This window comes from Pleurodeles waltl, chromosome 11, assembly GCF_031143425.1.
Source record: "Pleurodeles waltl isolate 20211129_DDA chromosome 11, aPleWal1.hap1.20221129, whole genome shotgun sequence".
NCBI lineage: Eukaryota > Metazoa > Chordata > Amphibia > Caudata > Salamandridae > Pleurodeles > Pleurodeles waltl.
The window spans coordinates 573,048,613-573,075,681 of NC_090450.1; the positions used below are offsets into that span (position 1 = coordinate 573,048,613).

At 47.0% G+C, this 27,069-nt stretch overlaps 1 protein-coding gene across 4 annotated transcripts in view; it reads left to right on the top strand.

Moving 5' to 3' along the window:
* PDLIM2 (PDZ and LIM domain 2) overlaps positions 1-27,069 on the top strand; it is a 142,040-nt gene that overhangs the window by 28,696 nt on the left and 86,275 nt on the right. For 3 of the 4 annotated variants that reach the window (XM_069214042.1, XM_069214043.1, XM_069214044.1), the window contains exon 2: positions 11,251-11,410. The exons of the other annotated variant lie outside the window; for it this stretch is intronic. In XM_069214042.1, coding sequence (XP_069070143.1) covers positions 11,318-11,410 — 93 coding nt within the window. In that variant the 5' untranslated portion in view covers positions 11,251-11,317. The remainder of the gene's footprint in view (positions 1-11,250; positions 11,411-27,069) is intronic. 4 annotated transcript variants of the gene reach the window in all.

Below are 27,069 nucleotides of genomic sequence, written 5' to 3' on the forward strand. Positions count from 1 at the left end.
CCTCATTCCACAGGCATAGGCCAGCTCCGATTGCTCTGGGCAAATTACATGAGATATCCAAAACCACTTTTAACACAAACCCTGGCATGGTGGGTCTAGGAAGTCCAAAGTCAATGGTAGGTAGGGTGTCAGAGCCCCTTGATGGGATCTGATAAGCCCATCAGGTACATGCCAGCACTCCTTATTTAAGGGTAAGAAGGGATGTTTGTGGTCCTACTGGCATTCCAGACAACAATGTATACCCTGAAACTAGGTGTATATGCCTAACTACATTTCATTCAGAATCAAAGTTCTGTTGAAATTAGACCTGTGTCAGGGTCTCCCCAGCCCTTTTCAGACATCAGGGCATATGTAGCAACATTTACAAAACGTGCACATCAAGGGTAAGAGCATTGTGTTATGTCCAATAAGTCAGGTTAGGGCTAATTACTATTGTTATTAACCGGTTACACAGTCAGTAATGCTACATTATGGCCAGGTGATCTATGTACGTCTCATATCTAGAAATTAGGGGTGTGCGAAATAAGTGTAATTTGCGTTTGCATAAATATGCGAAATTTCGGGAAAAGGATGAACGATTACTTGAAATGCGAAACTGTTATCTTGTGCTATAGTTTAGTGTCAAATGTTTCCTTGAATCCATTTTAACATGAGGAAGCATTACACCTTTAAAAAGAGCTCCTAAAACCCACGCACTACAACCAATAAGCAGTACTCGGAGTCGGCTTGTTTCCATGCGCACGCGCTAATTTTTTTACACAAAAGAGGCCTAATTACGCTACGTGGCCTAATAGTGGACCGTCGTGTATCACAAAACTAAGCACATGAAAACTATTTTTTTGTCTGGGACTACTTGAAATGCGACCTGTTGCTCAATACACCCACGACTTTAATACTAAAGCACATGTGCAAATAGCAATTTCTTCATTTTACCACTGAAATCTCGCGCCTACCAGCCCTTCCCATCTCTGCCGAGAGAGTGTGGGGTGGAATGAGACCCACCCGCTGACAGCGCTGCCACAGAGACAGGCTGAACCTTCGCCCCTCCTGTACTTTCCGTTGCAGGGTGGAGGCCGGTCCAGCTATGCCTGACTCAGCGCTTTTTATATATTACACATGTTTTCCTCCATGTTACTTTCACTTGCATAACCCAGGCATGGCTCTCTCGAGGCGTTCCTTTGGGTGCAATTCGATGCCTCTCTTAGCTGGAGGTAACTGGCTCGGTGATGTTCCTTAAAGCTTCCGTCGTAGCAGACGAAAGCGTAGATGTGACATCCAGTCGTCGAAACCATTTTTTTTTAATGTATTTGTTTCTACAAATCGCTATGGCAGCCACGGGATGGTGCACGGAAAGAGGGGGGAGGCTGCAAGAAAGTCTCTAGGTGTTTCCAGAATGTTCTGAGTTGTTCTGCAGATGCGTGACTGGCATTAGCTGATTTACTGAAGGGAAGAGACGCTTTCCGGTGCTCATTCCAAGTGACGAGTCACAGGTACCCATCCGCAGTGGCACCCGTTGATTGATGTGCTGAGAGCAGAGGCATCCCTGGCGTTCAGTGACAGGCTAGCGTTAGCTAGGCTCCTGTCACGATGTAAGCACTGGAGGGAGGACACGCTATGGCCAGTCACACAAGTGGCCGTGGCTTAGGGTGACCACCTGGCATTGAGGCAAATTCTGGACAGGACTGTAAAAAATTCAGGACAAAGGGTCAAAATTCAGGACAAAGGGCCAAAATTCAGGACAAAAATTCAAGAACAAACGTCAGTTTTACAGACACACGCAAGAGAGGCCATGCCTCACTATGTTGTCAGTGCATTTATGTACTCTTTTTTTAACATAGCACTATTTATTCACTGTGGACCTTTTGTGATTGCCTCCTGGTGTGCTACATTCAGCTGTCACATTACGTCCTTGTTCAGTAGTAAATGAATGCCCTTCACGGCAAAGCCATCACCCTTACCCTAATCTACCCGATCTTTCCTGAAGAGAGAGTAACCGCAAAATTTTGATTATGTTTCTGAACATTTCAAAACCCCTGGCAAACAGTTTGGGAAACATTAAGGTCATTAACCTTATGGTAGTTTAAACAAATTGAACAAAAACATCTGGCTTACCCCAACCACCCATGGACTTTCAACCTAATTATTTTTAAAGAGGCAGGCCAGATGGTGTGGGTGACAGTCTCACCTAATGACAGGATGTGATGTACCCATAACTTGTCTGTAGTCTCACCGCACTAGAGTGTATGTTTGGGACTCTACATTTATCTCAGAAATGGGAGCCCGGACTACCATTCAAAGATAATAAAAGAGTAGGATGAAATCGAGATCAAATGGGAGATCCACGGCAAGTAATTCAAAGGGTTGTTGCTAACAACTGGATAAATAAAGAAGAAAAGAACAAGGTGGGACAATTCCTAAAATCAGACAAGATGGGTCCACCAAGACTATTTGAAGGTATTGGGTACCTGGGGAGTTGTCTGCACACAGGAGCGAAACAGAAGGGGCACTGTCAAGTGGTTGAACAATCAACACCCATCCACCTTGGCAAACTCTTCTGGTGCAATGGTTCGCTGTTAGTGCTTGCAGACCCCTTGCAAGGTTGTGCAAGGCAATTGCCTGCTTAGTCCATGTCTTTATATGGTTTTGAAATTGAGCAAAAGCCAAACTAGAGATCTGGGTTATCCCTAAGTGTCAAGTACACATAGAATCTTAAAAATATTTGGGATGTAAATTGCACAATATTTTTTACAAATTTTAAAATGTTATTAGTGTTTCTTTAACATATGGCACTGTTTTCGCCTTCATACACAATTAGATAAAAGATTGAACTGGGAACCAGTTACCTTTTGATACCTAGTGATTAATATCTACCATTCTTACACTGATTTCCACAATGAAAATCTCGGCAGAGCGAACGGTCTCTCCAAGCCCAGTTTGCTTTTTGGTCTTCTCTTCTGCTTTCTGTAGAGGCCATGTGGCACTAGCGAAGATGGTGTGCCATCCCAATGATAGTATTATTTTGCAAACCTTCCCCTGCTCATCCTTCATTCCTTCTTCAGACAGGCCACACATCTGATTTGGTCGCTGCGGCGCCATCGGGAGCTCTTTCCACTCTAAAGCTAACTGTGAATGTGGGTGGATTAGATATTCTGGACATAGAATGCTTTTATTCAGCTGCAGATGTCCAATGGGTAGCTCACTGGCTTTCTGCCCACCTCCCTGCATGAGATGGGGTTTACCAGTAAAGACTTTTAAGGAAGGCTTAATGCACTGCTCATCGTTTCCTACTGATCATTCTATGGATCACCATCTGGGGTTATCATGCACGACTTTCTCTTGCCTTGCCAGAACCTGTAAACTCACTGACACGAAGAAACCCTATGCTCCTGCACTACCTTTGCTAAGCCTTCCCACTCGCACAGGATGGCTGTGCTCAGAGCAACTCCATCAGTGGCATGTTGCAGGTGTCTTAAAATTGGGGACTTTGTTTCTGAACAGTGAGCTACTAAATTTCTAAACCCTTGTGGCAGACTACCATATTCACCCCGGTCAACTTCTTACTTACAACCACCTTAAATAATCATTAAATGCCCTATTTCATGTCTGCTACCTAGAACTAACCCTACAAGAGGTGTGCCAGAAGCTCTGTACCATAGGAAATGGTGGCAAACTGATAGAATGGGTGTACAGACCTATCCTGCAACATGGAAACCACTCCAGGTCTTCTTGTCATACTACCTGGGTGATTGATGTAGCCAAACCTCTGCAAGATATGGACTAAAATACTGGACTTTCCCCACAAAGTATCCCACAGCTGTCACTTTAAGTAAATTCATAGTGATTCCTTGTGAATGCATTCTGCCCGTTGCTTGCCATTGGCCTTGTGGTTTGTAACTCACAATTTGTTGCTTTCAATTTGCTGGCTTTATTTGTTTTAGGCTATGCAGCTTGAATTCGTCCCTTCCCTTGCCACAACCTTATTTACAGTATCCTGCTGAGTGCTCCCTTTCTGTAAATAGGCCTGTAAATCTTGTTCTTATCTTATCATATTTGCTGTGCATTCAAAGAACAAAGTCAAATGTCAGGCTCTGTCTTCGGTGGGAACTTAGTGCTTACTTTCCTTTCCCTGACTTCAAAGTGAGAGGATTTATGCAACAATCTTGCTGGAAACTGGGGTTAGGAAAGAGTTTTTTCTATCACATGACAACATTTAAATAGACTTCAGAATATATCAGAATTGCACCCTACTCTGTATCACTCCACTTTACGTCACTCCATGCCACTGTTCTCTTCTCCATTCGGAACCACTACACATTATGCCACTGCTCTCTATGCTACTTCACACTATGCCTCTCTACTCTTCTCTGTACTACTCTACTCTAAGCCACCGCACTTTGCACCTCTCTACACCACTGCGCTCTGCTCGTCTGCACGCCATACCACTCCAGTCTAGGCAACACCAATCTAATCCGCACAAATCCACTCTCTGCCACTCTGCAACGCTGCACTGTATGCCACTGCACTCTAAGCTAATACACTCTATGCTAATGCACTTTACTCTGTAACACTCAACTCTATGCTCCGGCACTCTACATCAATACACTGTACATCATTCTAATCTACTCTGCACCTCTGCACTCTATGCCACGGCACTCTACACTACTTTACTCTATGCCATCACACTCTATGCCACTTTATGCAACTCCACTCTAACCTGCATTTCTCCACTCTAAGCCACCTCACTCTACTGTGAAATAATCTACTTTATGCCACTGCACTCTGTGCCACTGCATTCTATGCCACTGCACTCTACCCTGCACCTCTCCACTCAATGCAACTGCACTCTACTTTGAAACAATCTATTCTACGCCACTGTACTCTATACCACTCTGACCACTGCACTCTAGTTCAATGCACTCTACACCACTGCAAGCTGACACTCTGCAACACTGCTCTGGCCGCCACTATACTCTACACCACTCTGCCCTGTACTACTGCATTTTGCACCAATATACTCTATTCCACTGCATTCTATGCCACTCTACTCTGCCCAATGTCACTCTATGCAACTGCACTCTACACCAGTGCACTCTAAATAACTGCACTGCCTTTTACTCTGCACCACTGTACTCTATGCCACTGTTCTCTGTACCACTCTACACCACTGCACTGGCACTCTACTCTGCAACTCTGCACTCTACTCTATGCCACTGCACTCTAGGCACTATACTCTACTCTACATCACTCTACAATACTCCACTCTGCACCACTCTACACCACTACACTCTATGCCACACGAGTCTACTCTGCACTCTGACACTGCACCACTCTGCATTACTGCACTCTCTGCTACTCTATTGTATGCCACTCTACTCCACTGCACTCTATGTAACTCTACCCCATGCCACTCTATGCCACTGCACTCCGCGCCAATGCACTATAAACAACTGCACTGTACTCCACTGCCTTCTACTCTGTACCACTGTACTCTACGCCACTGCTCTGTGCCACTCTACTGCACTCTACATCATTTCACTGACACTCTACTCTGCAGTGTTGCACTCTCCACCACCGTACTATACACCAATGTACTATGTACCACTGCATTCCATGCCACTGCACTCTATGCCACTCTACTCTGCATCACTCCACTCTATGCGACTGCACTATACAGCACTATACTCTGCACCACTCTACACTACGCCACTGCACTCTCTGCCACGCGAGTCTACTCTGCACTCTATGCCACTACACCACTCTATCCTACTGCACTCTCTGCCACTCTATTGTAAGCCACTCTACTCCACTGCACTCTATGCCACTCTACTCTGTCCCATGCCACTCCATGCCACTGCACTCTACGCTTACTCACTCTAAACAACTGCACTGTACCCCACTGCACTGTACTTTGCACCACTGAGCTCTACGCCACTGCTCCTATGCTACTCTACTCCACTCCACTATGCCACTAGCTTTAAGCCATGTGTGAACAGCAGCTACCCTGGTGTATAACATGGCTAATGGCTAAAACACATTAGCAAAGCCAATAACTCTTTCGTAGATGAGACCTATTGGCTTTTCCAATGTTTGTTAGTACTATGAGGTACCGAGGTACCTGAAAGAACTGTGAAAAATACAATTACATCATATTAAAGGCTGCTACAAAATGCGCAAATAAATTTTGGTTAAATAAAAAAAAAGTGCTTCTCAAATACAGATTTGAATAATATACAGTTTATACCTAGTGATAAAAAAATGTATAACACTCCATTAAAACCACACACTCCACAGCTCACCTTGGAACACCATTACAATACCTCTCTGAAAGAAATATCTTTGCCACCAGAAAACTTCAAGTGACTCCTTTTAGTAAAGTCAATGTAGGTTTTCAAGCCCCTTTGTATTTGCAGATTTACCAGTTGCCCACATTTGCATGTCTTTAGGGAAGGAGACCCCCTGGCAAGAATGCCTTTTCCTATCTGTCTGCCCCTCCCTCCCTCAGAGCACAGGAGACCCCCTGCCTTCCAGCCCAGCTGGGGAAACTGATCTGCCCTTAATTTCGCCCTGCCTCCATTGCCCTTTAGGTGAAAGGCTAAAATTACGGACAAATGCCGTCCGTTAAAGTTTTCATAACGGACAGCAGGGCGAAATTACGGACAGTCCGTGAAATTTACGGACGGGTGGTCACCCTACCGTGGCTCTGCCCCTGGGTGCAGCTGCAGGGCTCAAGTGGTAACGAAAATAGGGGGTGGGGGGGGGGGGGGGGGGAGACTCATTTTCCTATGCAAATCACAATGACGTCACTTATAGTGACGTTAGAAGAAGTGATGTCATGACCTTGCTCTTCACTTCACAGGCGAAGCTCTATTTTAGAAAAACAACAAATACACATAATCACAAAAGAATGTGAAAAAATATATTTGTTTTTACTTTTTAGACATCACGTATTTTTTCAACATATTAATTTGTAGCCAAGCTCGGAAAGGGCTGAAAGTGGTAATAGTTTGAAACATGTGGAACTTGGAATTTACTGCCCAGATTTTTCAAGAAGTCTTGCAACGCAGGGCAGCAAATAAAGGTGTTGTACTATTGCGTGGAAAGGAGAGGGGAACAATGCCATATGGTGCTGTTCTGGTGTCTTTCTGCGTTTGTGCACTTTAGGTTGACATGTGCCAACGCAGTCACCCTTCCCCCTGTTGCAAGGGTATCTGCATTGTCTGAAGTATAGGTTTTGCACTGCAAGGCGTCCATTTCAGTAATAAACGTATACTTTAAGGATTTCCCAATTGTACGTATGCTGTATTATGCGGCACACATGGAGAGTGGCAAAATGAGGAGAACTGAAAACATTTTTGTCGCATCAGCCTCGAGGAGGCGTAGGAGTTTGGTCAAATCCCTATCGACAAATCTTTGTTGATTTGGGATTTGCATCAAAACCCACGTGTGGTTGAGTGGGAACACCCATGCACCACACATGGAACCTCCCCCTTGAGGCAAAGTAACGTAGGGCAACGCATTGCTCAACTTTGCATCACTAACGCAAATTGCAATTTTCCTTGGATATTAAATCCCACATGAACACTGTTCATTGAGTTTAAGTTGGGAAAAAAACACAAAACTGACACAAAGCTTTTGTAAATCTAGGCCTACTTGTTTAAACTACTATTAGCGAATAAATAGAATGTGCTGTTAATTCCTGTTTGTTTCCTCAGGGTGTTCTTTATCCAGCCCTAAAACACAAAATTGTTTCATATTTGCAGTGCATTAAGCAATAAAAAGGTTAACTTTGTCAGATTCTCTGTTCCTCAGAAAGGAGAAAGATAACCTATCCTGGGCCATTCTCACAAATAAAGGAGATTCTGTCAGTAGGATTGAAGTTAGAAAGCATTCTGAGGCAAGTGGTGTCTGCAAATGCAAGCTGTAGTGCTGGGGCACAAGGAGACAGCGCTCTGCCATAGGCTAGGGAAAAATAGAGTCCCCTTTCTAAAATAATAGTGTAGGGCTTCCCCACCCAACCCCCCCAGCCCCGAATCGTGCCCTGGCAACTGAGAATCAAAGGTACAGTTCATCCACAAGTGACTAGCCACAAAATAGTAAGCTTTGAGGCCTGGAGGAAGAAGACATACACTGGTGCAGCAGTGAAACCTAGTGGCCAGAGCATGCCTCAGGCCGAGTTACTCGTATGAAAGTGAGGCACCTCTGAAACAGTGAAACCCACTGGTGAGGTAAGGCATGACGTTGGCTGCGGTCTGGGGAGTTCGGACACAGTAATGCAGCTCTGACACCTAGTGACTAGTTTTAATACTGAATTGAGTATAGTCCCTGAGAAGAGAAATAACCTATTGCATGTAAGGTCAATGTCTGCCTTTAATAAACAAGTTGGAAAGGAGAGTAGAGTGTTTCCTGGCACGTTACGAGAGCTGTCATGGTAAGATGAGAGATCCTAGCTCTGCTAAGGCAGGCTGAGATCGAGTCTCCCACAGATGGGGGAATCTTGATTCAAAGTATATCACTACTGGACCCGTTCTGAGAGCGGACTCTTTTTTATTTGGAAAGCAGGGTGAACGATATGTTTTGTCTGCGCTGGGGGTGTGCACGGCTGGCTTTAGTGCTGGTGGTGCCCAGTGTGACAACCATTTTGCCCCCCTGTGACCTCCTCGAATTCCCTCACTACCACCGGGCAAAAGTGCCCCTCATCTCTCCATAGCTCCTCTCTCACATACATTTCATTTGTTTTAAAGCACCGTTAAAGGCTGGCTTTACCAACAATACTGTATATCTACCAAAACAAACTATTTTTTTCAGCAACATTACGAGTAGGGAATCAAAGGCTTGGTGGGGGGGGAACATAACGTCCTAACCTATTTTATGCAGTTTGCATGCAGCTCTTTGATGACAGTTTGTTACAGTCACTGTTTTATATTAGAGTTGTATCTTATGAACTGCAGCAACAAAAGAACCTCTGTGACGACAAAAGCAGTAATCCACTCAGCTATCCACATAAAATACAGATCTGTTATCTGCCCTGTACGTGTTCTTTGCAGCAGGCATATTAACCCCCTCCACTACTTTATGGCAAATTAAAGCTGCCACTAGACAAAACTCCATTGCTCTCTCTAGCCGGAACATTAATGGCAAGAGTTATCTTGACTTTTTGATTGCTGTCTGAAAGCTGGACAAGGAACTCTGCAGTAGGTGTTTTTAAATTCTAAGTAATTGCTAAACACAGCATCCCCTGTGAAGTCACCACCCTCCTCCCTAAGTGAGCGCCCAGAGTGGTCGCACCAATCGCACTGCCCTAAAGCTGGCCCTGGGTGTGTGGGGAGGGGCGTAAAGAGACCAAACCCTCTATGCTGAAAATGACCAGGTAGGATGCCCTTGGTGCCAGTGCTGTCTCTGAAAGTGAATTTGTAGGGGGCACACATTGGGCCACAGATAAAACTGCTGGAGCACGCTGCTATATATGTATATATATATATAATATATATATATATATGTGTGTGTGTGTTATTTATATATATATATATATATATATATATATATATATATATATATATATAATAATAATATGTCAGCCGCTTTTAATAAACTTCTCGGACAGCAATTCCCGGAGTGTGGGCTCTTCCTTGCTCGATAGATGCTTGGTTTTCTGACAAATTTTGAACGGGTCCTGCACCTGTTGCCCGGCACCGACCTGGGTAGGCGGAAGTAGTCAGAGGAACAGCAGGGACATGTTGGGATAGAGATATATATATATATATATATATATATATATATATATATATATATTATATAAAATATTACATGCTAGCCAGTAGGTAGTTATAGTTAGGACTTAGTTTCAATTGAAAAAGTGTTTTTTGACTTGGCTATATCTTTGGCGCTGTTTGATGATTCTTTGAAATTTTGATGAAATTTGATTTTTTTTTAAAGTGTGCTCAAGGATTTTCTTGTATGTGGAAGGTTTTGGGGTGTTCCATCGAGTGGGGCTGGGAAAAAGGGGGGGTAGGGGGTAAAAAAAAAAAGTGAGTTTCACATGTTAATTCCCATAGTGATTTTGAACATGACTACAGCCCGAAACTCTGGACGGAATTACACCAAGTCTGGCAGAAAGGTAGCTTTTGGTCCAAAACACACACTTTTTGTTATTTGGTGTAAATCTGTTCAGTAGTTTTTGAAATTATTAAAGGAAAGAGAAATGTATCTAGAGATGCGGATCCTACTCGGATCCTAAAATCTGGAGGAAAAGCAAGGCTGGCTGCAACCTGACAGAAATATTAATGTGTGCGTTAAACAAAACATAGAAATTACTGAAAAAAACAAAGGTTGCAGGGACGTTATAGTTAGGTTGATGTTTTACCCATACAAAATCATAGAAATTCAGAAGTTATATTTATAGTTATGTTAAGAAACTATAATTTGTGCTTTAAAGTAGCTTTGAACCAGTTATAGTTTCTTAACATAAGTTTAACTATATAACTATTACTGCTGAATTTTTTATGGTTTTATATGGGTAAAATGTCAACCTAACTATAATGTCCCTGTAACCTTTGATTTTTTTTTTTTTCAGTGATGTATGTGCGTGTATATGTATTTGTGTGTGTGTATATATATATATATATATATAATCTCTTAAATGTTTAGATAGCATTATATAGTTATATATGTATATTTAGATATAGATATATAAAAAGAATTTCCGATTTACATAGCTGCCAAGTTTCCCAGGTCCATGCATGATGTACTTTTAGTCCTGTTTTATAATGGCATAAACATGACTACAAGTCCCAGAATTCAAAGAAAAGGCCCTGCCTGGAGAAGCACATCACACATTGAAGTAGGAAACTTGTCAGGGCTGGATTTAAACATTTTAAGCAACCAACACTGCTTTGCAGTGAGAAGAGTAGCAGGATATATTGTCATTTTTATTTTACTGTCACCACCTGGCCCATTCTGCTCCTGTGGTGGTGGGGTACAAGGGCAGGGGGAGCAGGACAAATAGCGCCCTGACACTAGCCCCATCTACACCCCCCTCTTTAGAGACACCAGTGCTTGGTGCCAAGTAGGGTGGCATCTTTGGTTGTTGACGCCTGTCAGCAGGGGTGGAGCTGAGCCCAACATCTTTGCAACGTGAGTCATAAAATAACTGCCTCGCAGAAAACAGCTCTTGAGCAGGTGTTAATCCTCACAGCGCTTGAGCTCCTGATACCAAGGCTTCCGTCCTCACCTCTCCTCTCTTGTCCTCTGCAGACCGGCCGTCTCCTCTGCTTGGGCCTACCTCCTGCATTGAAGCGGACACTGCTCTGAGCTCTGGGCCATGGCGCGGGTGGTGAACCTGACTGGTCAAGCGCCATGGGGCTTTCGTATCACTGGAGGAAGGGACTTCAATACACCCATCACTGTGTCAAAGGTAGGAATTCTCTGATCTCTCAACCCTGCTTGTACCCCTCTGGCATTTTGACCAACAATATCTGCTGGCCCTCGTCTTCCCCAAGGTCCTTTCCACGGCCTGTCCATTCTCTCTCCATTCTCGCTCCATTTGCTTTATACTCTGGTGTTCTCCCCATTCCCACAAATTGGTTTGTCCCGGGACTTTTATCCCCATGTGTGCTGTCTTTGTTTGGCTTGGTTTGTCTATAGGCCCCCTCCATAGTGTACCTTTAGTGTTTAATTTATCCTTGTATGCCTTTTGCACGGCTCTTATACTTGACGTTTCCTTTCATTTTCTCCCCCAAAGCTCGAATTTTTCCCTTCTCTTCGGATGGTCTCTCCCCTACCATGTATGTGATTTGAGCTCGGGTGACTTAGCTCTCCCCTTCTCTTGCTTTTCCACAGATGGCTCTTATCTTGCCCTTACCTGTTGTTTCTCAGGGGGTCTCACCTCCTTGTGCCTTGGCTTCTTCTAAGGTGGTTTCTCCTCTTCCCTCTCTTTGGCACACTCATTCCTTAAGAGGTCTCCCTCCTTTCCATATATTATGCTTCGACCCCCCTCGTACTGTCTTCATTCTCCCCCTAACAGAATCTTCATCTCTCTAAGGTTGAATTTCTCACGAGGTGTCTCTCACCGCCCTCCAACCCCCACGACCTCCCCCCCCCCCCACCCTTTCTTCCTCAGTTGGTTTCTTCCCTCCACTTGTGTTATTCTTGTTTTCTTCTTGGATGGCCTGTCTGCACCACATATATTTGATTTTTTTTCCTCACACTATTTTCTCCCCTCCCCATTTGTTTAGCTTGGTTTCTTCCCAGGAGGAACCCCCATGTAAAGTTACATCACCTGGTTTCGCCACTTTATCTCTTTACCTCGTTTTGTCAGGCGAGTCACTCCCTCATTACCTCTTAGGAATGTCTTTTCATGTGTCCTCTCCCTCGTCGTTCCGGCTTTCTTCCTGCTCATTTGGTCATCCAATCACCATGTTTCTGTTTCTTTTTAAGTAGTTTCTCCCACTTTCCACCATGTATCTGAACTAGATTCTCGTTGTATGGTTTCTGCTTACTTTAGTGCTTGAAACCGGGATTTGAATTGTGGAAAGCTTATTCTACGGGATAGCCTCGGGTGGTTTTTCCACCATCTCATTTCTTTTGATTGGTTTCTTCTCAAGCTGTGTCCCCTCTCTGTTTATGGTACAGTCTGGGCCCTGGGTGTATCCTTCTCCATAGGGCCCCAGATCCCAGGTGTAGACGCATCCTTGAGCTGGGCGTCTCTTAAGTAGACCCCCTCGTATCTCTGGCTTGTTTGGTCTCGCTAGTCTCTCGCCGCCAGGCCCCCTCCCTGACCCTCAAAGGTGTGCCCCTCGCTGAGGGTGATGATGCCATCCAGGAGACGGCCTGTTGTCCCCCGCGGCACCCTTGCTCTGTTTTGCCCGTGTTTTGACTCTCGGCTGTTCCTGGGCGGCGGCCAGGGTGCCTTAGGCCGTTGGAGATGGTCATGGTGTACTCCACGCTCTGGGCGGGTACGGCCCTGTCAGGTGGCATCACCAGCCAGGCCGGGCACATTCCTCTGAGCAAGGTGGAGAGACAGGAGTGGCTGTGAGCCTCGCCATTCCAGGACATGGTATGAATCACAGCCAGGAGTCTGCAGATGCTCCCTCCTTCGACACCCCACTGCGCACACATTCAGTCGGGTCGACGAGCCGGGGCAGGTGCTTGGCCCTGTGTGTGGAAGCAGGAAGAAAATGTACGAGTCTTGCAGGGCCCTCTCTCTGCAGTAAAGGGCCAAAGCGCTGTGACGTCACACCAGTGTGTCAGCCACCATGTACTGCATCGAACCACTTTTTGAAAGCACTTCTAATTTGGATTGTATTTTTACAGTTTTATATAGGGTCAATTTGGCCCAAGGGCATTAAAGCACTTACAAGACGACCAGAAACGACCCCGCCGCCGCCCAAAGAGGAATCAAAATGTGTCGAGTCGAGACCCGAATTCGAACTTGGTTCCCCAGCTCCAAAGTTGGCAGTTCTAGCCACCAGGCCACATTTCCTCCCCACATCGATGCTCCCTGGCTGATCAAAGTGGGTTTTGACATATTTCACTTTTAGGAAGCATTGCAACGCCATATTAATGGCAGGTTGTTCACTATATAAATGCAACATAACTACATTTGAGGAAAAAGGTATTTTGACAGCCTTATTCCTATTACCATGGTAATAACTGATGCAAAAAAGCCACGGTTCAAAAATTGTTGGCAGTTTCAAGTCAGTTTTTGATGTCGATTATTAGTTTTTCAGTAATATGAACTAATCGATGAAAACCTTCTTTGTGGTCATTTTTGTGTCTACTATGCTGCCACTGCATTGTTTTACCGTCGCGATTCGCTTCCAGGTAAGACCTTGAGGTCAGGGTCAGACAGGGACAGAAAGTAGGCTGAGACACCAAAATAAAAGTCGCCCATATTAGTGGATTAGGTAGCTAAAATTTTTTTTTACCAATTTTTGCGAATTGGGCCAGTTTTGAAGTTATAAAGACACTCTTTGCAAGTGCTATGCAAAGTATAAAGAACTGCATGGATATGAGTCGCTGCAGGCAATGTTTGTTTAAATATCAGGGAAATCGATAGAAACACAGGTCCAACGGCCCACAAACAGCCAAAAGACTGGCCCACACACTGCCCTGTCAGACCAGCCCATGGGCACTACCTGATTGCCCCATGGCCTAGGCCAGTCCAACCCTTCTGGTGGAATCTGACCAAGCAAGACTAAAGATTGAGATATTTGCGCTAATCCCGTAATGGGTGCTAATCCAGTAATGGGCACTAAATGAAAAGCTTGAGCAAAAAGCGCTTGCGCCTAATTTTAACTTTTCTGCCCAACTGAAAATAAAGCCCTCAGTGTACTTTAAACTGCATTATCCAAACCAGCATCATGAAAAAAACTTTTTTTTTGCTGGAAAAGGCATTTACTTATATTTTCACGATATGATGAGTTAAGAGTGCTGAAAAAACAAACTACATCGAAGCAGGTGCATATTTATTTCCTACTGAACATAGCTGACTCTTGTAGGATAAATATTGAAAACTTGCCATTCTGGTATCACTTTGTGTTTAACAGAACTGGAATAGCAACAGATTCATCCTCTGCACCTTTATGTGAGCATTATTGCCACAATATCCCCTTGAGGATTGAATGTTGAAGGCTGTGCATTTTCACTAATGACTCCTTTGGAGAAGATGTTGTCTGGTTGTCAAATCGGCAATATTTGAAACTAGCTTACCTGGGTCTGTATTCTGCCATTACCGCCTTGTTCACTTTAACCAAGTTATGCCACTTTATGCCCCTGTGATAAATTTCCCTTTCTGAAAGGTTTGGGAGTGCCCTGAAGCGATATAGTTTTCAGTGTATGTCTTAAACAAGAACATTTATTTATTCATTCATGTTGCAGTGGTATGAATTTCCTGTTTCCCCATTTTGAGAGAATGTCTGCTAGTCGGCCCCATCACAACGGCCCCCATAGCCCACACATTTCAGATCTGTGAACTCAGTCCATCAAAAGGCTGTGACAGCCTGAGTATTCCATTGCGATACATGCAACTAGTTTGAAATGAGGGTCATTAACAGATACACGCCCCTGAATTCAGACAGCAGGGCAACAAGTAGCAAACGTCGCCCACTAAGGAGGTGGAATGGATGTGGTTCAATGGCCAACAGTTCTTGGCAGTTCGGGCTGGACTGTTCCCAGGAGGTCAAGGCTGATTTGCATATGGCTGGGTCCAAACTGGGGTGGCATGGTGAGCAAAAAAACAATGGATTAAACCCAGATCTTTGTGACTGGGGGTGAATGTTTGCATTGTTCAGCATTCCGGCCATCATCTGTTCTTTTTGCAACAGTTCTCAAGTGGCACAACCAGCATTTTTCACTCTTTTTCTTCAATAAGGAAACCCTTTTCCTACTTTCAAATCGTCCAGATCCAACACCTAGATTTATTGCTGCATCCAGGGACCCAGTGATCGTCCTTTAACTGAGTTCAAGCTGTCATATTATAATTTTTTTTTTAATCCTGATGCCATTCTTGGCTGTTCTTGACTTTGCCACCCAAATCTGGTCTTGAGGCTAGCGGCCTTTTCGTTGAACAAAAAGGTCACTGATGATAAGCAGGAAGGAAATTCCAAGGTGACTTCCATCTTTATGAACCTCACCTGCATTACTTTTACTCACCTGAGTGATTTTGCTGTGTGCAAGCAGGCACTTAATGAGACATTTGTTTTTCCTCTACTTTTCTGACAATTGAGAATCAGAATTAACTTAAGGTTCAATTGTGACATCTCACAGTGCTTTTAACATTCTTTTGTTCTGATGAAGGCTCAATGGAAATAACTCATAAGCCAAAACGTGCCACCAAAGGACTGACTTTTGTATGAGTCATACATTGGCTTTTGTTCTAAAGAATTCCTAACACATCCCAACATTTTAGTCTGGGTAATTAAATAGTAGTCTTATACATTTTCTGTAGTGCAGGATGTTTTTAATTTGTTTATATTTTCACTCTGTCAGTCATGTATACCCGGCTATGCATTTTCTTTGGCTAGAACCCCTTTATAATTATTGATGTACAATTCAATTATATATATTTTGACATCAAGACCACATTGAGAGTAACACAAAGACTACATTGGAAGCCTCTTTTTCCGATATGTCCTTCAGCGATCCAGTTAATTCAACACATTTCACTGGAAAGTTCAAGTCTGACCAGCAATTTAATGCTGTCTTAATAGGTTTTCAGTGATAAGAGATTTGGCAGCAGGCAGGAACATATGTGAGGAGTAGAGGGAAGATGGGGGTTTGGATGATGGGACAGATACTGTTCATTGGCCCGCACTGTGCTAGCTCACAACGTACCCAGGGACCAATGGCAGAGCCAGGAAATGAAAATAATTCCTACTTAAACTGGGCATGAAAAAGAACGCAAACCCGATCCTCTAAAGGAAAGTTCCCATCACCCTTTTGTCTTCCTTCCATCCACTTCATCCTTTCACCCTTCTATTCATTCATGAATGTGCCCATCTCTTCACCTTTCCATCCACCCATCCATCCTTTCATGCATCCACCCATCAATATCTCCATGTATCCACCTATCCATCCTTTCACCCAATCATCCTTTCACTCTTCCCCTTCTTTCTATTCATCCTTCCATCCAGCCTTTCGTGTATCGACACCTTCACTCTTCCATCCATACTTTCGCCGTTCTATCTACCCATCCCTTTACCTTTTTATCTATTCTTTTTTTCAACCTCCTTTTTATTCTTAGATCCAGCCTTCTGCCTTGTCTCCCCTGTTTTGATCATTTTGTCGTGTTTGTACAGCTGCTTGCCTAGGAGCTCAGAAAGCAATGTCAATGTATCCTGAAGTATCCAATCTTGTGGTATGATTCTAGGCTTATACTGGCGACTGCTGAAGCTGGAATTGGAGAGGTGGACGCACGCTTCTCCGGGATTGTAATCGTGTTAGATAGTAGTGTCAGTATATCTACACATTTCACTTTCTCTGTTTCCTTTGCTTGTCAGCCCACCTTCTGCACCACTCGATCATGGCACTCCCTGACTGTATTATATATGGGAACTTTTTTGTGCAGACAAGAGAGACACATAAAGAACTAATTAACAATTGAGTGTCATTGCACAGGGCCCAGTGGTAGCTCTCACTTAAGCTGCTTAAATGGGGTGATCACTACACCAGTGCCAGGGACCCTCGATGGCAGCCCTCCCTTGTGCTGAGCCAACTTCACTTGAAATCTTCGAAGTATTCTAGATGTGTGGGGCGAAATGTACTACTTTGGTTAAGGGCAAAAAATAGGATGTTTTCAGTTGTATTCTCTGCATAGAAAAATACTATTTAATGGATCTTCCGTCACACGAAGCCACAAGGTACCCCTCCATACCTGATAGCCACTGCCAGAGTAACTAAGGCCAGATCCCACTGGAACATTGCTTAGACATACCTCAAACTTCACAGGCCACGGTCATGGGGGTGGGGGTGTGGGGGATATATATTTCTTCTTCCCTTCAGTGTGTAGGATCATTTTCCAACTTTTTTAGATGGCGGCAATACCCAAAGTATTTTTTAAAATAAAAATCAATTCTTTATTAAATGAGTACAAATGCTGTTAATTTTCAGAGTTAATACTTGAACACAATATATCCATGATATCAGCTGAGGGATTCTCACTCCTGTACCTGGGCATAGGTGATAACACCGCTGCACACGTTTGGAAGTTGTGAGCGACATTCTGGTAATATCATTGTTGCCCAGGTGTTGGTGTAAAGGTCCTTCAGTGAAGAAGTGAGAGTTACTGAGGAGATATCACTTGTGCACAGGTACACGGGTGGGGCTCACTCCTGTGATACCACTGGTGCACAGGTGTAAGTGTGAAGGTCCTATAGATGTCCTCATTTATACACAGCACTGAAAGTGTGAAAGTCACTCAGACTATATCACTTGTGCAGAGATACACGTGTGAGCCTCACTTGGGTGATACCACTGGTGCTCAGGTGTAGGTGTGAAGATCCTCCAGGTCAAGAACAGTTAATCACAGGTGTAGAAACTACGAGTCCCTGGAGAGATATCACTTGTGCACAGGTACACGTGTGGGACTCACTCAGGTGATATCAGTGGTGCACAGGTGTAGGTGTGATGATTAGTAACCTCAGTTGTCCACAGGTATAGAAGGTGCGAGAGTCCCTGGGGAGATATCACTTGTGCACAGGTACCCGAGTGGGGCTCAGGTGATATCAGTGGTACACGGGTGTAGGTGTGAAGGTCAGTGACCTCAGTTTTCCACTGGTATAGAAGGTGCGAAAGTCCTTGGGGAGATATCACTGGTGCACAGGTGTAGGTGTGATGATTAGTGTGACCTCAGTTGTTCACAGGTATAGAAGGTGCGATAGTCACTGGAGAGAGATCACTGGTGCACAGGTACCCGAGTGGGGCTCAGGTGATATCAGTGGTACACAGGTGTAGCTGTGAAGGTCCGTGACCTCAGTTGTCCACAGGTATAGAAGGTGCGAGAGTCCCTGGGGTGATATCACTGGTGCACAGGTACCCGAGTGGGGCTCAGGTGATATCAGTGGTACACAGGTGTAGCTGTGAAGGTCCGTGACCTCAGTTGTCCACAGGTATAGAAGGTGCGAGAGTCCCTGGGGTGATATCACTGGTGCACAGGTACCCGAGTGGGGCTCAGGTGATATCAGTGGTACACAGGTGTAGGTGCGATGATTAATGACCTCAGTTGTCCACTGGTATAGAAGGTGCGAGAGTCCCTGGGGAGATATCACTGGTGCACAGGTCCCCGGTGGGGCTCAGGTGATACCACTGGTGCACAGGTGTAGGTGTGAAGGTCAGTGACCTCAGTTGTTCACTGGTATAGAAGGTGCGAGAGTCCCTGGGGAGATATCACTGGTGCACAGGTACCCGAGTGGGGCTCAGGTGATATCAGTGGTACACAGGTGTAGGTGTGAAGGTCAGTGATGTCAGGTGTCCACAGGTATAGAAGGTGCGAGAGTCCCTGGAGAGATATCACTGGTGCACAGGTGTAGGTGTGATGATTAGTGACCTCAGGTGTCCACAGGTATAGAAGGTGCGATAGTCCCTGGGGAGATATCACTTGTGCACAGGTACCCGAGTGGGGCTCAGGTGATATCACTGGTGCACAGGTGTAGGTGTGAAGATCAGTGACCTCAGTTGTTCACAGGTATAGAAGGTGCGAGAGTCCCTGGAGAGATATCACTTGTGCACAGGTACCCGAGTGGGGTTCAGGTGATATCACTGGTGCACAGGTGTAGATGTGAAGGTCAGTGACCTCAGTTGTCCCCAGGTATAGAAGGTGCGAGATTCCCTGGGGAGATATCACTTGTGCACAGGTACCCGAGTGGGGCTCAGGTGATATCAGTGGTACACAGGTGTAGGTGTGAAGGTCAGAGACCTCAGTTTTCCACTGGTATAGAAGGTGCGAAAGTCCTTGGGGAGATATCACTGGTGCACAGGTGTAGGTGTGATGATTAGTGTGACCTCAGTTGTCCACTGGTATAGAAGGTGCGAGAGTCCCTGGGGAGATATCACTGGTGCACAGGTACCCGAGTGGTGCTCCGGTGATATCAGTGGTACACAGGTGTAGGTGTGAAGGTCAGTGAACTCAGTTGTTCACTGGTATAGAAGGTGCGAGAGTCCCTGGGGAGATATCACTGGTGCACAGGTACCCGAGTGGTGCTCCGGTGATATCAGTGGTACACAGGTGTAGGTGTGAAGGTCAGTGACCTCAGTTGTTCACTGGTATAGAAGGTGCGAGAGTCCCTGGAGAGATATCACTGGTGCACAGGTGTAGGTGTGATGATTAGTGACCTCAGGTGTCCACAGGTATAGAAGGTGCGAGAGTCCCTGGGGAGATATCACTGGTGCACAGGTACCCGAGTGGGGCTCAGGTGATATCAGTGGTACACAGGTGTAGGTGCGAAGGTCAGTGAACTCAGTTGTTCACTGGTATAGAAGGTGCGAGAGTCCCTGGGGAGATATCACTGGTGCACAGGTACCCGAGTGGTGCTCCGGTGATATCAGTGGTACACAGGTGTAGGTGTGAAGGTCAGTGACCTCAGTTGTTCACTGGTATAGAAGGTGCGAGAGTCCCTGGAGAGATATCACTGGTGCACAGGTGTAGGTGTGATGATTAGTGACCTCAGGTGTCCACAGGTATAGAAGGTGCGAGAGTCCCTGGGGAGATATCACTGGTGCACAGGTACCCGAGTGGGGCTCAGGTGATATCAGTGGTACACAGGTGTAGGTGCGAAGGTCAGTGAACTCAGTTGTTCACTGGTATAGAAGGTGCGAGAGTCCCTGGGGAGATATCACTGGTGCACAGGTACCCGAGTGGGGTTCAGGTGATATCAGCGGTACACAGGTGTAGGTGTGAAGCTCAGTGACTTCAGTTGTTCACAGGTATAGAAGGTGCGAGAGTCCCTGGAGAGATATCACTGGTGCACAGGTGTAGATGTGAAGGTCAGTGACCTCAGTTGTTCACAGGTATAGAAGGTGCAAGAGTCTCCGGGGAGATATCACTGGTGCACAGGTACCCGAGTGGGGCTCCGGTGATATCAGTGGTACACAGGTGTAGGTGTGAAGGTCAGTGACCTCAGTTGTTCACTGGTATAGAAGGTGCGAGAGTCCCTGGAGAGATATCACTGGTGCACAGGTGTAGGTGTGATGATTAGTGACCTCAGGTGTCCACAGGTATAGAAGGTGCGATAGTCCCTGGGGAGATATCACTTGTGCACAGGTACCCGAGTGGGGCTCAGGTGATATCACTGGTGCACAGGTGTAGGTGTGAAGATCAGTGACCTCAGTTGTTCACAGGTATAGAAGGTGCGAGAGTCCCTGGAGAGATATCACTGGTGCACAGGTGTAGATGTGAAGGTCAGTGACCTCAGTTGTCCACTGGTATAGAAGGTGCGAGAGTCCCTGGGGAGATATCACTGGTGCACAGGTACCCGAGTGGGGCTCAGGTGATATCAGTGGTACACAGGTGTAGGTGTGAAGGTCAGTGAACTCAGTTGTTCACTGGTATAGAAGGTGCGAGAGTCCCTGGGGAGAAATCACTGGTGCACAGGTACCCGAGTGGTGCTCCGGTGATATCAGTGGTACACAGGTGTAGGTGTGAAGGTCAGTGACCTCAGTTGTTCACTGGTATAGAAGGTGCGAGAGTCCCTGGAGAGATATCACTGGTGCACAGGTGTAGGTGTGATGATTAGTGACCTCAGGTGTCCACAGGTATAGAAGGTGCGAGAGTCCCTGGGGAGATATCACTGGTGCACAGGTACCCGAGTGGGGCTCAGGTGATATCAGTGGTACACAGGTGTAGGTGCGAAGGGCAGTGAACTCAGTTGTTCACAGGTATAGAAGGTGCAAGAGTCTCCGGGGAGATATCACTGGTGCACAGGTACCCGAGTGGGGCTCCGGTGATATCAGTGGTACACAGGTGTAGGTGTGAAGCTCAGTGACTTCAGTTGTTCACAGGTATAGAAGGTGCGAGAGTCCCTGGAGAGATATCACTGGTGCACAGGTGTAGATGTGAAGGTCAGTGACCTCAGTTGTTCACAGGTATAGAAGGTGCAAGAGTCTCCGGGGAGATATCACTGGTGCACAGGTACCCGAGTGGGGCTCCGGTGATATCAGTGGTACACAGGTGTAGGTGTGAAGGTCAGTGACCTCAGTTGTTCACTGGTATAGAAGGTGCGAGAGTCCCTGGAGAGATATCACTGGTGCACAGGTGTAGGTGTGATGATTAGTGACCTCAGGTGTCCACAGGTATAGAAGGTGCGATAGTCCCTGGGGAGATATCACTTGTGCACAGGTACCCGAGTGGGGCTCAGGTGATATCACTGGTGCACAGGTGTAGGTGTGAAGATCAGTGACCTCAGTTGTTCACAGGTATAGAAGGTGCGAGAGTCCCTGGAGAGATATCACTGGTGCACAGGTGTAGATGTGAAGGTCAGTGACCTCAGTTGTCCACTGGTATAGAAGGTGCGAGAGTCCCTGGGGAGATATCACTGGTGCACAGGTACCCGAGTGGGGCTCAGGTGATATCAGTGGTACACAGGTGTAGGTGTGAAGGTCAGTGAACTCAGTTGTTCACTGGTATAGAAGGTGCGAGAGTCCCTGGGGAGAAATCACTGGTGCACAGGTACCCGAGTGGTGCTCCGGTGATATCAGTGGTACACAGGTGTAGGTGTGAAGGTCAGTGACCTCAGTTGTTCACTGGTATAGAAGGTGCGAGAGTCCCTGGAGAGATATCACTGGTGCACAGGTGTAGGTGTGATGATTAGTGACCTCAGGTGTCCACAGGTATAGAAGGTGCGAGAGTCCCTGGGGAGATATCACTGGTGCACAGGTACCCGAGTGGGGCTCAGGTGATATCAGTGGTACACAGGTGTAGGTGCGAAGGGCAGTGAACTCAGTTGTTCACAGGTATAGAAGGTGCAAGAGTCTCCGGGGAGATATCACTGGTGCACAGGTACCCGAGTGGGGCTCCGGTGATATCAGTGGTACACAGGTGTAGGTGTGAAGGTCAGTGACCTCAGTTGTTCACTGGTATAGAAGGTGCGAGAGTCCCTGGAGAGATATCACTGGTGCACAGGTGTAGGTGTGATGATTAGTGACCTCAGGTGTCCACAGGTATAGAAGGTGCGATAGTCCCTGGGGAGATATCACTTGTGCACAGGTACCCGAGTGGGGCTCAGGTGATATCACTGGTGCACAGGTGTAGGTGTGAAGATCAGTGACCTCAGTTGTTCACAGGTATAGAAGGTGCGAGAGTCCCTGGAGAGATATCACTGGTGCACAGGTGTAGATGTGAAGGTCAGTGACCTCAGTTGTCCACTGGTATAGAAGGTGCGAGAGTCCCTGGGGAGATATCACTGGTGCACAGGTACCCGAGTGGGGCTCAGGTGATATCAGTGGTACACAGGTGTAGGTGTGAAGGTCAGTGAACTCAGTTGTTCACTGGTATAGAAGGTGCGAGAGTCCCTGGGGAGAAATCACTGGTGCACAGGTACCCGAGTGGTGCTCCGGTGATATCAGTGGTACACAGGTGTAGGTGTGAAGGTCAGTGACCTCAGTTGTTCACTGGTATAGAAGGTGCGAGAGTCCCTGGAGAGATATCACTGGTGCACAGGTGTAGGTGTGATGATTAGTGACCTCAGGTGTCCACAGGTATAGAAGGTGCGAGAGTCCCTGGGGAGATATCACTGGTGCACAGGTACCCGAGTGGGGCTCAGGTGATATCAGTGGTACACAGGTGTAGGTGCGAAGGGCAGTGAACTCAGTTGTTCACTGGTATAGAAGGTGCGAGAGTCCCTGGGGAGATATCACTGGTGCACAGGTACCCGAGTGGGGTTCAGGCGATATCAGCGGTACACAGGTGTAGGTGTGAAGATCAGTGACTTCAGTTGTTCACAGGTATAGAAGGTGCGAGAGTCCCTGGAGAGATATCACTGGTGCACAGGTGTAGATGTGAAGGTCAGTGACCTCAGTTGTTCACAGGTATAGAAGGTGCAAGAGTCCCCGGGGAGATATCACTGGTGCACAGGTACCCGAGTGGGGCTCAGGTGATATCACTGGTGCACAGGTGTAGGTGTGAAGGTCAGTGACCTCAGTTGTCCACTGGTATAGAAGGTGCGAGAGTCACTGGGGAGATATCACTGGTGCACAGGTACCTGAGTGGGGCTCAGGTGATATCACTGGTGCACAGGTGTAGGTGTGAAGGTCAGTGACCTCAGTTGTCCACTGGTATAGAAGGTGCGAGAGTCACTGGGGAGATATCACTGGTGCACAGGTGTAGGTGTGAAGGTCAGTGACCTCAGTTGTTCACAGGTATCGAAGGTGCGAGAGTCACTGGAGAGAGATCACTGGTGCAGAGGTACCCGAGTGGGGCTCAGGTGATATCAGTGGTACACAGGTGTAGGTGTGAAGGTCAGTGACCTCAGTTGTCCACTGGTATAGAAGGTGCAAGAGTCCCTGGGGAGATATCACTGGTGCACAGGTACCCGAGTGGGGCTCAGGTGATATCAGTGGTACACAGGTGTAGGTGTGAAGGTCAGTGACCTCAGTTGTTCACAGGTATAGAAGGTGCGAGAGTCCCTGGAGAGATATCACTGGTGCACAGGTGTAGATGTGAAGGTCAGTGACCTCAGTTGTTCACAGGTATAGAAGGTGCAAGAGTCCCTGGGGAGATATCACTGGTGCACAGGTACCCGGGTGGGGTTCAGGTGATATCACTGGTGCACAGGTGTAGGTGTGAAGGTCAGTGACCTCAGTTGTCCACTGGTATAGAAGGTGCGAGAGTCACTGGGGAGATATCACTAGTACACAGGTGTAGGTGTGAAGGTCAGTGACCTCAGTTGTTTACAGGTATAGAAGGTGCGAGAGTCCCTGGAGAGATGCCACAGGTGTAGGTGTGATGATCAGTGACCTCAGTTGTTCACAAGTATAGAAGGTGCGAGAGTCCCTGGAGAGATGCCACTGGTGCACAGGTGTAGGTGTGATGATTAGTGTGACCTCAGTTGTTCACAGGTATAGAAGGTGCGAGAGTCACTGGAGAGAGATCACTTGTGCACAGGTACCCGAGTGGGGCTCAGGTGATATCAGTGGTACACAGGTGTAGGTGTGAAGGTCAGGGACCTCAGTTGTCCACTGGTATAGAAGGTGCGAGAGTCACTGGGGAGATATCACTGGTGCACAGGTGTAGGTGTGAAGGTCAGTGACCTCAGTTGTTCACAGGTATAGAAGGTGCGAGAGTCCCTGGAGAGACATCACTGGTGCACAGGTACCCGAGTGGGGCTCAGGTGATATCAGTGGTACACAGGTGTAGGTGTGATGATTAGTGACCTCAGTTGTTCACAGGTATAGAAGGTGCGAGAGTCCCTGGAGAGAGGTCACTGGTGCACAGGTGTAGGTGTGAAGGTCAGTGACCTCAGTTGTTCACAGGTATAGAAGGTGCGAGAGTCCCTGGAGAGACATCACTGGTGCACAGGTGTAGGAGTGAAGGTCAGTGGCCTCAGTTGTTCACAGGTATAGAAGGTGCGAGAGTCCCTGGAGAGACATCACTGGTGCACAGGTACCCGAGTGGGGCTCAGGTGATATCAGTGGTACACAGGTGTAGGTGTGATGATTAGTGACCTCAGTTGTTCACAGGTATAGAAGGTGCGAGAGTCCCTGGAGAGAGGTCACTGGTGCACAGGTGTAGGTGTGAAGGTCAGTGACCTCAGTTGTTCACAGGTATAGAAGGTGCGAGAGTCCCTGGAGACAGATCACTGGTGCACAGGTGTAGGAGTGAAGGTCAGTGACCTCAGTTGTTCACAGGTATAGAAGGTGCGAGAGTCGTCACTGGTGCACAGGTGTAGGTGTGAAGGTCAGTGACCTCAGTCCTTCACAGGTATAGAAGGTGCGAGAGTCCCTGGAGAGACATCACTGGTGCACAGGGAGCCGAGTGGGGCTCAGGTGATATCAATGGCGCACAGAGGTGGGCACGAGTCACGCTATCCCTGCTGGTGCACGGTGCAGACGGTGTGAGGGCCACTTGAGTGGTATCAGGATATCGAGGCATTTCACAGACGTTCCTTGGCGCGGCTGAGTCTGGCTGTGGCAGTAGCTGAGCAGTGTGTGTGGAATGCGCATCTCTTGGCTCAGATCTGGGCCGGATGGCATTTGGCGGGCAGGGCCTGCGCTCTCATTGACATTCCTCGCGCTTCCTTCCTGCTCGGGCCTTTGTCGGCCCGGCCTGAAGTCTGGGAGAGTCTTCAAAACATGGCGAAATCTGGGACCAGACCCACCGGTACACACTTCACCCTTGCCCCCTCAGAGCGGGTTGATATATTCATTTACTTCTGAGTTTTGTGGAGCGCTGCATGTCATCTGATGTCACTTCAGAGTCGTCGCGCTGGTGTTCTATACTGGTGTAGGGTTCTGTCGTTACATACTTGGTTGAAAGCAATGGGGAATAATCCAGGAGCATAACACAGGACCCTGCGGAGCCGGGTCGGGGCCATACCCTTCAGGGGACCTCCCATTTAACCGAAAGTCTAAGAATATTCATGAGATATGGGAGTCTGATAGCTGGTCCATGCTGCAGGCCAGGTTTTTAACTTTGACTTCTGGGACTTGTAGTCGTGTTTATCTCATTATAAAACAGGACTGCAATTATCAGAATTTAAAAACATAAACAAACGTGGACGGGTGCAGGTCATCACACATGGACCTTGGAAACTTTGCAATACTATCTCAGGGGCCCCACACCACAGTCTGCAAACGGGGTAATGGAATTATTTTGCATTACGCGACTGGAATAACCATGCAGACCAGGATTTTCGGGTCCTTTTCTACAGACTACCTCCGGGGACTTTTACAAAGTCGGACTGGGACAGAAAAAATGCCCAGGCAATAAAGTAAAAGTGCCCCTTCTCAATAGCGAATCAGATAGCTAAAAAAAAAAATCCCACATTTGCAAAGTGGAGCAGTTTTGAAATTGTTAATACACACTTTCTAGGTGTTTTGTAAGGTTTGGGAGACTATGAGGGTCATTCTGACCCTGGCACGGGAGCACCGCCAACAGGCTGGCGGTGCTCCAACGAGCATTCTGACCGCGGCGGTTCAGCCGCGGTCAGAAGCGGAAAGTCAGCGGTCTCCCGCCGACTTTCCGCTGCTCGTGTGAATCCTCCATGGCTGCGGAGCGCGCTCCGCAGCCATGAGGATTCCGACCCCCCCTACCGCCATCCTGTTCATGGCGGGAAAGCCGCCATGAACAGGATGGCGGTAGGGGGGGTCGCGGGGCCCCTGGGGGCCCCTGCCGTGCCCATGCCAATGGCATGGGCACGGCAGGGGCCCCCGTAAGAGGGCCCCGCAAAGTATTTCAGTGTCTGCCTTGCAGACACTGAAATACGCGACGGGTGCCACTGCACCCGTCGCACCTTCCCACTCTGCCGGCTCGATTACGAGCCGGCATCCTCGTGGGAAGGTCGTTTTCCCCTGGGCTGGCGGGCGGTTTTTCAGCAACCGCCCGCCAGCCCAGGGGAAAACTTGTAATACCCGCCGCGGTCTTTT